The following is a 13068-nucleotide window of genomic DNA, read 5'->3' as shown; positions in this document are numbered from 1 at the left end:
GGTCAGTCACTCAGCTAAGCCCTTCCCGGCATTGTCACCCTTCTTCCTTCACAGTATTCTTGTTAACAGCTGTGTTTACAGGTTTTTCAAGCAAAGGCTCAGAGAGGTTAAAGACCTTTCCAGAATCACATAACTAATAATCATAAAAACACTTAACAAATGAAATAAAAGAGAACTTCTTCAACCAGATAAAGAGCATACACAAAAACCCACAGCTAACATCATACTTAATAGTGAAAGCCTGGATGCATTCCACCAAGGATCAGAAACAAGAAGGATGTTTGCTCTCACCACTTCTTTTCAACATTGTACTGGAAATTCTTGCCAGGACAGATACACAAGAAAATGAAATGAAAGGCATCCAGATTGGAAAGGAAGAAGTAAAACTATCTCTATTTGCAGATGACATGATTTTGTACATAGAAAACACTAAGGAATTTACTTAAAAAAAAAACTATTAGAATTAATAAACAAGCTCAGCAAGGTTGCAGGATACAGGATCAACATACAAAATTAATTTGGATTTCTTTACATTTGCGATGAACAATATAAAGTGAAACTAACAATTCCATTTACAATGGCATCAATAATAATAAAATACTTAGAAATAAATTTAACAAAAGAAGTTCAAACTTATACTCTGAAAACTACAAAACAGGCTGAAAGAAATCAGAGGACCTAAATCAATAGGAAAACATCCCATGTTCATGGATTGGAGACTTAATATTGTTAGGATGGCAATACTCCACACACTGATCTACAGATTCAGTGATATCCCTATCAAAATTCTAACTGGTTTCTTTTCAGCAATTGCCAAACTGATCCTAAAATTCATACAGGATTACAAGAGATCTAAATCCCAAAGCTTACTACAAAGCAGCAGTAATCAAGACAGCAACATATTAGCATAAGGATAGACATATGGGTAAATGGAATCAATGTGAAAGTCCAGAAATAAAGCGATGAGTCTATGGTCAACTGATTTTGACAAGGATGTACTGATACATACTACAACATGAATAAACCTCGAAAACATTAAGATGTTACAGGATTTGTATTTAGAATAGATAAAGAATTCTTATGAATCCATAATAAAGACAACCCAACTTAGAAATAGCCAAAGGACCTGAATAGATATTTCTCCAAATATATACATAAGCACATGAAAAGATGTCTGACCTCATTATTTATCAGGGAAATGCAAATCAAAATGATAAGGAGATGCCATTCACACCCACTAGAATGGCTAGAATCAAAAGACAGATAATACTAAGTGTTGGTGAACATGTGGACAAATCAGAACCCTCATAAACTGCTAACAAACATGAAAAATGGTGCAACTGCTTTGGAAAACAGTCTGGCAGCTCCTCAAGCAATTAAATGTAGAATTACCACATGATCCAGCAATTCCACTCCTAGGTATATATCAAAGAGAAATGAAAACATAGGTTCACACAAAAACTTAGACATGAATATTCATAGCAGCACTATTTGTAATAGCCAAAATGGTTAAAGCAAGCCAGTCCATCAACTGATGAGCAGGTAAACAAATGTGGTATATCCATAACAACAGAATATCATTCAATCATAAAGAGGAATGAAGTACTGATACATACCACAACATGAATAAACTTTGAAAACATTAAGCTAAGTGAAAGAAATCAGCCACAAAAGACCACATATTATAAAATTTGATTTATATGAAGTATTCAGAAGAGGCAAATGGGTAGAGACAGAAAGCAGTACCAAACTTTCAAAGTTTTGTTTCAAAGTACTAAATTTTCAAAGAACTAGTTTCAGTTTCTTAGGGCTAGAGGGCATGTGCAGATGGGAGGGGAACTGCTAAAGGATACATGGGGGTTTTTGAGGAGATGAAATGTTCTAAAATTGACTGTGGTCATGGTTACACATAACTGTGAATTTACTAAAATACATTGGATTGTATGCTTTAAATGGGTGAATTGCATGGTATATGAATTGTATCTCAATAAAGCCATTTAAAAATGTGGTATAAAACCTCAGGCAAATATTCATGAAATTTTCAAAGAACAAGTTTCAGTCTACAATCACAGCTGTTTTCCTGTCTCTTTTTAAACTGTTTAGCCACATGCAAAGGCTTCATGGAATATTGCCAGATGGCACAATACTTTTCCCAGAAATTTCTGGGAATATATGAAATGATTAGACGTATACACACTTAGCCCAGCTGGAATGAGATGTTCACTTGTCTTGCTACTGATTTTGCTATACTACTCAACTTTTCCTATCTCCTAGAGGTGAGAACATCTGGGAACTGGATTTAAAAACTAGTTCTCTAGGAAAAAATCATTAATATAAGAATATTTGAGGGGTGGGGAGAGACTGGTGTGACATATTGGAGGACAGGCTAGAAGTAGACTTTACAGATTTTATTTTAACCTTTCACCAGATCAACTGCTCTCTGCATATGTCAACATGAAAAGTTTCATCAGCTGTACTTCTGTTCAAAGGCCAACAAATAGAATTGACTCAACACCATTTCTATCTCACTATATCTTATATTTGTCCTGGGTAAATGGTTATTTTTAACATTCTATTAGAGCTTGATTTTTCACTTAGACAAGGTGAAAGCATATTCTGTGGTTGTCTTTGTGACAACTTTCTGTTCTTTCTGTCTTCTAATAGGAACGCCCACCTAAGCCTGAAGTTCCCTGGCTGCTTACTGCCATGTGGTTCGCATGCTGTGACTTAGAAGAAGAATTTCCAGTTTTTAAAGGACTTACACAATACATAGTGTTACATCCTATTTCCATACGCATAGGTAAGACGTCAAAAAGGCTCTGCTATATGGGGTTGTAAACAAGCTTGTGAATCCTAACTTTAAGGTCTCCTTTAACCTCTTCTGCAATATCAATATTTTTCACTAGGAAATGTCTTCATTATTAAGAAATTGTGAATTACTTGTTTTCCCAATTTCTTGAGTTGAATGCTTGGTCCATGAATTTTCAATATTTCATGTTTACTATTATACCCATTTTAAAAAGATGCATTTACCTCTAGGTATTGCTTTAGCTGCATCCCATACTTTTTTTTTTAACTTTTTATTGACGGATAACATACATATGGAAAAGTACACAAATCAGAATCAGCAATTTGATTATCAAAAACCGACTATACTTATGAGCCACCACCCAAGTCAAGAAATAGACCAGTACCAGCATCACAGAATCCCCTTATACTCCTTCATAGGACCCTTTCCCTCTTCCCCAGAGGTTATGCCTGCTCTAATTATAACATTTTATGTTACTTTTTCCCCAAAAGTTTTACTCTGTAGCCCTTTTGATTCTAAAAGTATACTTTTTAATTCAAACGCATTTACGATTTGGGGGTGCTATCTTTTTATTGTTTATAATTTACTTACATTGTAGAAATTATACTCATGGTTTGCATGAACTTGTTTGTAATTTATTTATACTTCAGTTTATCTAAAATGTTCCATGTGTGTCTTTTCTTGGATGCAAAAGATATGTAATCTTTTGAACTAAAGATATGTAATCTTTAGTTCAAACCTATTAATTGTGGTGTTTATTTTACTGTCTTTTATACTAAATCTGTAAGGCTCACCACTATAATTGACAATTTCTCTTTGTAATTCTGGAATTTCTCCCATTATATCTTGTGGAACTGATGCTGTTAATCATAAATGCGTTTAGGATTACTATCTTTCTAGCAAATTATTCCTTTTTTATTAAATAATATTCCCCTTTACCCTGAATAGTGCTTTTTGCCTTAAAATATATTTTCTAAGGTTAATATTGTTACAGCAGGATTATCTTCATTAGTATTCCCCCTTTATATATTTCTACACTCTTCCTCTTCAAGTCTTTTGTGTCATCGTCATGTTTTCGGTGTATCTTTAGTTGGATTTTGCTGTTTTGAGCAATGTGAGAGTCTCTCTTTTTAAACAGGCAAGTTTTAATCCAATTATTGTAAGGATGGTTATTGATCCATTTCAGTGGCTCTCAACTATGGAAGATTTTGTTCCCCAGGGGACATTCAACAACATCTGAAGACATTATTGGTTGCCATGACTGGGGTGGTGCTGCAGGTATCTAGTAGGTAGAAACCAGAGATATGACTAAACATCCTACAATGCTCAGAACAACCCTCCACAACAAATGACCACTTGGCCCCAAATGGCAGTAGTGGCAGGGCTGAAGAATCCTGATCTATTTGGATTTACATCTATCATCTTATTTTGTAGGGATTTTTTCCATGGCAGGCTTTTTCTTTGCTTCATTTTTATTTCTTCTTTCTTGCCTTCAAGTGAATTGTCCACATTCTTTTTTTTATTTCCCCTGTACTGATTTGAAGTTCTGTGTTCTATTGCTTTTTTTTTTTTTTTTTTTTTTTGCGGTACGCGGGCCTCTCACCGCCGCAGCCCCTCCCGCCGCGGAGCACAGGCCCCAGACGCGCAGGCCCAGCGGCCACGGCCCACGGGCCCAGCCGCTCCGCGGCACGCGGGACCCTCCCGGACTGGAGCACGAACCCCTGTCCCCTGCATAGGCAGGCGGACTCCCAACCACTGCGCCTCCAGGGAAGCCCTATTGCTATTTTTAGTAATTATTCTTCTACTTCTCATATGAATGTTTATTTACCTGAATATACCTAGTAAGTGCGGTGGTTTAAAAGCTACATGAACCAGAATTTCTGGGATCCTAATATGTTCATTTGATTTCTAAATAAAGACTAGAAAAAATAAAATACTCTTCAATAAATAAATCAAATAAAAATTATGTTTCTATATTGTGGACCAGTTAAACAAGGTAGCTAGAAGTAGAACACAAAAGAAAAAATACTTATAGGAGAAGCCTAGTGATGGACAGTTAGGGACAGATCTGAAGCAAAAAAGGCTAGATGGATCCTCATAAACACAGAAGCAAAGAAAGTGGGAAGAGGTAGAGGCTGAAAGGTTAAGTAATTCTGGGAACAACTCGTCGTGTTTGGACAAAAGGCACCATGTTATTCCTGTCAACTGGGACCAAAATATTAGTAATTTAAAACAACCATCCTGCTTTCATTTGTTAAATTTCAAGGTTGATTCTGGAAATCCTGCAGAATGGTGAAGGTTTGTACATGTCATAGGATGGCTTGTGTTCTAAAACTGAGCTTTGGATCTTTGCAGGTTAAGTTTAATAATTAATTTCAATGCCACTCTTACCTTCAAAGGCTTCCTAATTGCCTCAATCTTGTGTCTTTGATGGTTTCTAAGTGCTTCATGTCCTATTAGTTGAGAGTTATAATTTTAAATTATCATGTCTTGTTAGTCAAAGCCCTGGTGATTATACCAGTAATGAGAACCTGAAGAGAAAAGAAGTCCTTTTGGAATAAGTGGTTCTACTACCTGGTCCTCAGAATAAAGCATCCACTTTCAACTAGAAAACACTGTGGTATGCTGTGCCCTGTGGTCTCAGACCATGTAATTGTGTATATTTCATATAGAAATTAGAAGTCTTGCAGAGGTACATACTCCATGGCTCCAGGGCCATGGTCTTAAGTGTCACTACATTTTAAACTGTCACCAGCTCTGTGGTTGCTATTGTTAGGCCCTCAGAGGAGAGTCCCAGTAGACCAGCTGGGGAAAGTGGTTTCCTAGCCCGCCATGGAAGCCAACTATTTTGCCTAATGTTCAACCGCAGCAGCCTGTTTCATCACTAGATGGTTGTGCTGGTTTGCTGGGGGGCTTACACCGTACTGTGCTCCCTGCACCTGCAGGAATTTCTTTTTTTTTTTTTCTCCCATTCAGTGGGTTGCCTTTCTTTTTTTTCTTTTTTTAAAATCATTTCTTTATTTTTTTCCCAGGTTCAGTATTAGTTATCTATTTTATACATATTAGTGTATATATGTCAATCCCAACCTCCCAATTCATCCCACCACCACCACTACCACCCCGCTTTCCCCACTTGTTGTCCATACATTTGTTCTCTAAATCTGTGTCTCTTTCTGCCTTGAAAACTGGTTCATCTGTACCACTTTTCTAGATTCCACATATATGCATTAATATACGATATTTGTTTTTCTCTTTCTGACTTACTTCACTCTGTATGACAGTCTCTAGGTCCATCCACGTCTACAAATGACCCAATTTCGTTCCTTTTTATGGCTGAGTAATATTCCATTGTGTATATGTACCACATCTTCTTTATCCATTCGTCTGTCGATGGGTACTTAGCTTGCTTCCATGACCTGGCTATTGTAAATAGTGCTACAATGAACATTAGGGTGCATGTGTCTTTGGGAATTATGGTTTTCTCTGGGTATAAGCATAGGGTGGGATTGCTAGGTCACATGGTAATTCTTAGTTTTTTAAAGAACCTCCATACTGTTCTCCATAGTAGCTGTATCAATTTACATTCCCACCAGCAGTGCAAGTGGCTTTTCTCCACACCCTCTCCAGCATTTGTTATTTGTAGATTTTCTGATGATGGCCATTCTAACCAGTGTGAGGTGATACCTCATTGTAGTTTTAATTTACATTTCTCTAATAATTAGTGATGTTGAGCAGCTTTTCATGTGCCTCTTGGCCATCTGTATGTCTTCTTCAGAAAGATATCTATTTAGGTCTTCTGCCCATTTTTTGATTGGGTTGTTTGTATTTTTAATATTGAGCTACATGAGCTGTTTATATATTTTGGAGATTAATCCTTTGTCTGTTGATTCCTTTGCAAATAATTTCTCCCATTCTGAGGGTTGTCTTTTCGTTCTGTTTATAGTTTCCTTTGCTGTGCAAAAGCTTTTAAGTTTCATTAGGTACCCATTTGTTTATTTTTGGTTTTATTTCCATTACTCTAGGAGGTGGGTCAAAAAAGATCTTGCTGTGATTTATGTCAAAGAGTGTTCTTCTTATGTTTTCCTCCAAGAGTTTTATAGTTTCTGGGCTTACATTTAGGTCTTTAATCCATTTTGAGTTTATTTTTGTGTATGGTGTTAGGGAGTATTCTAATTTCATTCTTTCACATGTAACTGTCCAGTTTTCCCAGCACCAGTTATTGAAGAGGCTGTCTTTTCTCCATTGTATATCCTTGCCTCCTTTGTCATAGATTAGTTGACAATAGGTGCGTGGGTTTATCTCTGAGCTTTCTATCCTGCTCCATTGATCTATATTTCTGTTTTTGTGCCAGTACCATATTGTCTTGATTACTGTAGCTTTGTAGTATAGTCTGAAGTCAGGGAGTCTGATTCCTCCAGCTCCGTTTTTTTCCCTCAAGATGGCTTTGGCTATTCAGGGTCTTTTGTGTTTCCATACAAATTTTAAGATTTTTTGTTCTAGTTCTGTAAAAAATGCCATTGGTAATTTGATAAGGACTGCATTGAATCTGTATATTGCTTTGGGTAATATAGTCATTTTCACAATATTGATTCTTCCAATCCAAGAACATGGTATATCTATCCGTTTGTGTCATCTTTGATTTCCTTCGTCAGTGTCTTATTGTTTTCTGAGTGCAGATATTTTACCTCCTTAGGTAGGTTTATCCCCAGGTATTTTATTCTTTTTCTTGTGATGGTGAATGGGATTGTTTGCTTAATTTCTCTTTCTGATCTTTCATTGTTAGTGTATAGCAATGCAAGAGATTTCTGTGCATTAATTTTGTATCCTGCAACTCTACCGAATTCATTGATTAGCTCTAGTAGTTTTCTGGTGACATCTTCAGGATTCTCTCTGTATAGTATCGTGTCATCTTCAAACAGTGACAGTTTTACTTCTTCTTCTCCAATTTGTATTCCTTTTATTTCTTTTTCTTCTCTGATTGCCGTGGCTAAAACTTCCAAAACTATGTTGAATAATAGTAGTGAGAGTGGACATCCTTCTCTTGTTTGTGGTCTTAGTTGAAATGCTTTCAGTTTTTCACCATTGAGAATGATGTTTGCTGTGGGTTTGTCGTATATGGCCTTTATTATGTTGAGGTAGGTTCCCTTTATGCCCACTTTCTGGAGAGTTTATCATAAATCAGTGTTGAATTTTGTCAAAAGCTTTTTCTGCATCTATTGAGATGTGGTTTTTATTCCTTAATTTGTTAATGTGGTGTATCACACTGATTGATTTGCATATATTGAAGAATCCTTGCATCCCTGTGATAAGTCCCACTTGAACATGGTGTATGATCCTTTTAATGTGTTGTTGGATTCTGTTTGCTAGTAGTTCGTTGAGGATTTTTGCATCTATATTCATCAGTGATATTGGTCTGTAGTTTTCTTTTTTTGTAGTATATCTGTCTGGTTTTGTTATCAGGGTGATGGTGGCCTCATAGAATGAGTTTGGGAGTGTTCCTTCCTCTGAAAGTTTTTGGAAGAGTTTGAGAAGGACGGGTGTAAGCTCTTCTCTAAATGTTTGATAAAATTCACCTGTGAAGCCATCTGGTCCAGAACTTTTGTTTGCTGAAAGATTTTTAATCACAGTTTCAATTTCATTACTTGTGATTGATCTGTTCATATTTTCTATTTCTACCTGGTTCAGTCTTAGAAGCTTATACCTTTCTAAGAATTTTTCCATTTCTTCCAGGTTGTCCATTTTATTGGCATAGAGTTGCTTGTAGCAGTCTCTTATGATGCTTCATATTTCTGAAGTTTCCATTGTAATTTCTCCTTTTCATTTCTAATTGTATTGATTTGAGCCCTCTCCCTTTTTTTCTTCATGAGTCTGGCTAAAGGTTTATCAATTTTGTTTATCTTCTCAAGAAGCAGCTTTTAGTTTTATTGATCTTTGCTACTGTTTTCTTCATTTCTATTTCATTTATTTCTGCTCTGATCTTTATGATTTCTTTTCACCTACTAACTTTGGGTGTTGTTAATTCATCTTTATCTAGTTCCTTTAGGTGTAAGATTAGATTGTTTATTTGAGATTTTTCTTGTTTCTTGAGGTAGGATTGTATTGCTATAAACTTCCCTCTTAGAGCTGCTTTTGCTGCATCCTATAGGTTTTAGATTGTTGTGTTTTCTTTGTCATTTGTCTCTAGGTTTTTTTTTATTTCCTCTTTGATTTCTTCAGTGATCTCTTGGTTTTTAGTAACATATTGTCTAATCTCCATGTGTTTGTGTTTTTAATGCTTTTTCCCTGTAATTGATTTCTAATCTCATAGTGTTGTGATTGGAAAAGTTGCTTAATATGATTTCAATTTTCTTAAATTTACCGAGGCTTGATTTGTGACCCAAGATGTGATCTATCCTGGAAAATGTTCTGTGTGCATTTGAGAAGAAAGTGTAATCTGCTGTTTTTGGATGGAATGTCCTAGAAATATCAATTAAATCTGTCTGGTCTAATGTGTCACTTAAGGCTTGTGTTTCCTTATTAACTTTCTGTCTGGATGATCTGTCCATTGGTGTAAATGAGGTGTTAAAGTCGTCCACTATTATTGTGTTACTGTTGATTTCCTCTTTTATAGCTGTTAGCATTTACCTTCTGTATTGAGGTGCCCCTATGTTGGGTGTATATATATTTATAATTGTTATATCTTCTTCTTGGATTGATCCCTTGATCATTATGTAGTGTCCTTCCTTGTCTCTTGTAACATTCTTTATTTTAAAGTCTATTTTGCCTGATATGAGAATTGCTACTCCAGCTTTCTTTTGATTTCCATTTGTATGGAATATCTTTTTCCACTCCCTCGCTTTCAGTCTGTATGTGCCCCTAGGTCTGAAGTGGGTCTCTTGTAGGCAGCATATATATGGGTCTCGTTGTTGTATCCATTCAGTGAGCTTGTAACTTTTGGTTGGAGCATTTAATCCATTCACATTTAAGGTAATTATCGATATGTATGTTCCTATTACCATTTTCTTAATTGTTTGGGGTTTGTTTTTGTAGGTCCTTTTCTTCTCTTGTGTTTCCCACTTAAAGAAGTTCCTTTGGCGTTTGTTGTAGGGCTGGTTTGTGGTGCTGAATTCTCTTAACTCCTGCTTGTCTGTAAAGCTTTTGATTTCTCTGGTGAATGTGAATGAGATCCTTACTGGGTAGAGTAATCTTGGTTGTAGGTTCTTCCCTTTCATCGCTTTAAGTATATGGTGCCGCTCCCTTCTGGCTTGTAGAGTTTCTGCTGAGAAATCAGCTGTTAACCTTGTAGGAGTTCCCTTGTATGTTATTTGTCATTTTTTCCTTGTGGCTTTCAATAATTTTTCTTTGTCTTTAATTTTTATCAGTTTGATTACTATGTGTCTTGGCATGTTTCTCCTTGGGTTTATCCTGCCTGGGACTCTCTGCACTTCCTGGACTTTGGTGGCTATTTCCTTTCCCATGTTAAGAACGTTTTTGACTATAATCTCTTCAAATATTTTCTTGGGTCCTTTTTCTCTCTCTTCTCCTTCTGGGATCCCTATAATGCGAATGTTCATATGTTTAATGTTATCCCAGTGGTCTCTTAGGCTGTCTTCATTTCTTTTCATTCTTTCTTCTTTATTCGTTCCACAGCAGTCAATTCCACCTTTCTGTCTTCCAAGTCACTTATCTGTTCTTCTGCCTCAGTTATTCTTCTATTGATTCCTACTAGTGTATTTTTCACTTCAGTTATTGTATTGTTCATCTCTGTTTGTTTGTTCTTTAATTCTTCAAGGTCTTTGTTAAACATTTCTTGCATCTTCTCGATCTTTGCCTCCATTCTTTTTCCAAGGTCCTGCATCATCTTCACTATCATTATTCTGAATTCTTTTTCTGGAGGGTTGCCTATCTCCACTTAATTTAGTTGTTTTTCTGGGGTTTTATCTTGTTCCTTCAGCTGGTACACAGTCCTCTGCCTTTTCATTTTGTCTGTCTTTCTGTGAATGTGGGTTTTGTTCCACATGCTGCAGAACTGTAGTTCTTCTTGCTTCTGCTGTCTGCCCTCTCACTCTGCAGGAATTTCAATGCTAATTCTTACTACATGTTATAACCAGAGCAAGGGCTAACTAGAATCCTAAGCCTCATGTGAGATGCAAGCCCATTTCTTATAAATATTCCAGGGGGGTTGAGGGCAATGTGTTCTGTTTATTAGGGCATAAAGTTGTAGCGATGTCAATTCATATATTATTTATATGGTAAAAATTATTTATACCAGAATTTTTAATTTGCTTTATCTGTCACAGACTGACAGTTGTGTTATTTCCTATCATTAATATGTTTTTCTGCTTTTTCTTCTGCCTTCAGCAGTGATGGTTTGATGTATTTTTATGCTATTGTCTGACACATATAGGTTTATTTTATTGTGTTTTTATTATTGGGTTTGTATTTTAATTAATATAACTTGAACAATTTCATCCCATTTAATTATATTTGCCTTGAATTTTAAGATATCCAGTGTTACTCTTATCATGGCAGGTGTTTGTTTTTGCTCACATATGATTGATATATCTCTATGCATCCTTTTATTTTTAACTTCTCTGTCATTTGTTTTAGCTTTGCCTTTTGTTAAGTGGTTTGAATTCGTTTTCTGATCCAATTTTAAATTCACTATTTTTTAATTAGGTTGGGTAGGGGGAGATTAAATATGTTTACATTTGTGGTAATGTAAAAAGCTAATGGTAAATGTAGAGATTTTTTAATTACCAAATATATTTATTTAATATCAAAGTCAAAGCAACTTTAATTAAAGCATATTTTTAAATTGTGTTTCCAGGATCTTTTGAGACTTATCTTAACCCACCTGAATGGGAAGCCTATTCTAAAATAAAGGAGGATGATCAACTCATGACAACAGAAAGGGTGCCCACAAACCATAATTTTTGGTGTCCAGAATTAAGTTATTTCCATAAGCTAATTCTTATTAAATGCTGTAAAGAAGAAAAGGTAGGAGATTTTTTCATTAAAGAACTGTGTTATAATTACTTCTACTAAAGCTCACCAGCCAGTTATGATTCATGGACTGAAGTAGATTTGTTTAGAGAGTAGCAATGGCCAAGTTTGGGAGGTGGTTTGTGACTCTGTGTTATTAATAAGAAATAGAGACTTTGTTATTAATAGAACATAATGTTTTATACAGAAAATGATGAAAGATAAGGTTGGAGAGCCAGCCAGGAACCTGGTGGGTCTTCCCTGGTGTGTGCCATGGGAAACTTGTGCTCTCTGCTAGAGAGGGCAGGGATCTGCTGGACAGCATTAGCAGGGGATTGATGGGCCTTTCAGATCTTGGCAGCAATGGGAAGAAGGCATTTGAAGAGAAAAGCACCATAGTTACCAAGACCAGTTTGAAGATGGTTGATGTAGTTTATATAAGAAATTACAGCAGTCTGCATAAAAAAAGAACAAAATAATGCCATTTGCAGCAAGATGGATAGACCTAGAGATTATCATACTAAGTGAGATCAGACAAAGACAAATATCATATGATATTGCTTATATGTGGAATCTAATTTAAAAAATGATACAAATGAACTTATTTACAAAACAGAAAAACTCACATATCTTGAAATCAAACTTATGGTTACCAAAGAGGACCTGCTGTATAGCACAGGGAACTCTACTCAATATTCTGTAATAACCTATATGAGAAAAGAATCTGAAAAAGAATGGATATATAGAGAGAGATAGGTGTATATATATATATATATATATATATATATATATAGCACTTTGCTGTACACCTGAAACTAACACAACATTGTAAATCAACTATGCTCCAATAAAAATTTTTCTTTAAGTTATGGCAAACTGAATTAGGATAGAGGTAGTAGATTAAAAAGATGGAGGGGAATGTGGAGATGGGGCAACTGTGTTGCTCCTAGTTTCTGCATGGGTGCCAAAGGGGATGGTTGTATCAACAACTAAGCAAATGTGAAAGGAAAAACATGTCAGAGAAAGATGTCACTGAGTCTGCAGTGTCCACCAGTATCAGAGTGTATAGTAGTATGGAGACCAATTAATATCTGGTTATAAAACTCTAGAGAGAGGGCTTCCCTGGTGGTGCAGTGGTTGAGAGTCCACCTGCTTATGCAGGGGATGTGGGTTCGTGCCCCGGTCTGGGAAGATCCCACATGCCGTGGAGCGGCTGGGCCCGTGAGCCATGGCCACTGAGCCTGCGCGTCTGGACCCTGTGCTCTGCAACAGGAGAGGCCACAACAGTGAGAGGC

The 13068-nt window shown here is 36.1% G+C and overlaps 1 protein-coding gene across 1 annotated transcript in view; it reads left to right on the top strand.

The window, feature by feature from the left end:
* The window catches only part of DNAH6 (dynein axonemal heavy chain 6), a 292860-nt gene that overhangs the window by 224070 nt on the left and 55722 nt on the right, over nucleotides 1-13068 (top strand). The window contains exons 62-63 of the mRNA XM_027129214.1: nucleotides 2665-2800; nucleotides 11619-11788. Of these exons, the coding sequence (XP_026985015.1) occupies nucleotides 2665-2800; nucleotides 11619-11788 (306 nt within the window). The remainder of the gene's footprint in view (nucleotides 1-2664; nucleotides 2801-11618; nucleotides 11789-13068) is intronic.

This window comes from Aethalodelphis obliquidens, unplaced genomic scaffold, assembly GCF_003676395.1.
Source record: "Aethalodelphis obliquidens isolate GAN/ISIS:26980383/991018 unplaced genomic scaffold, ASM367639v1 scaffold35, whole genome shotgun sequence".
Lineage (NCBI taxonomy): Eukaryota > Metazoa > Chordata > Mammalia > Artiodactyla > Delphinidae > Aethalodelphis > Aethalodelphis obliquidens.
Note: the sequence above shows the minus strand (reverse complement) of the source record. Positions and strands in the feature narration are given on the sequence as shown.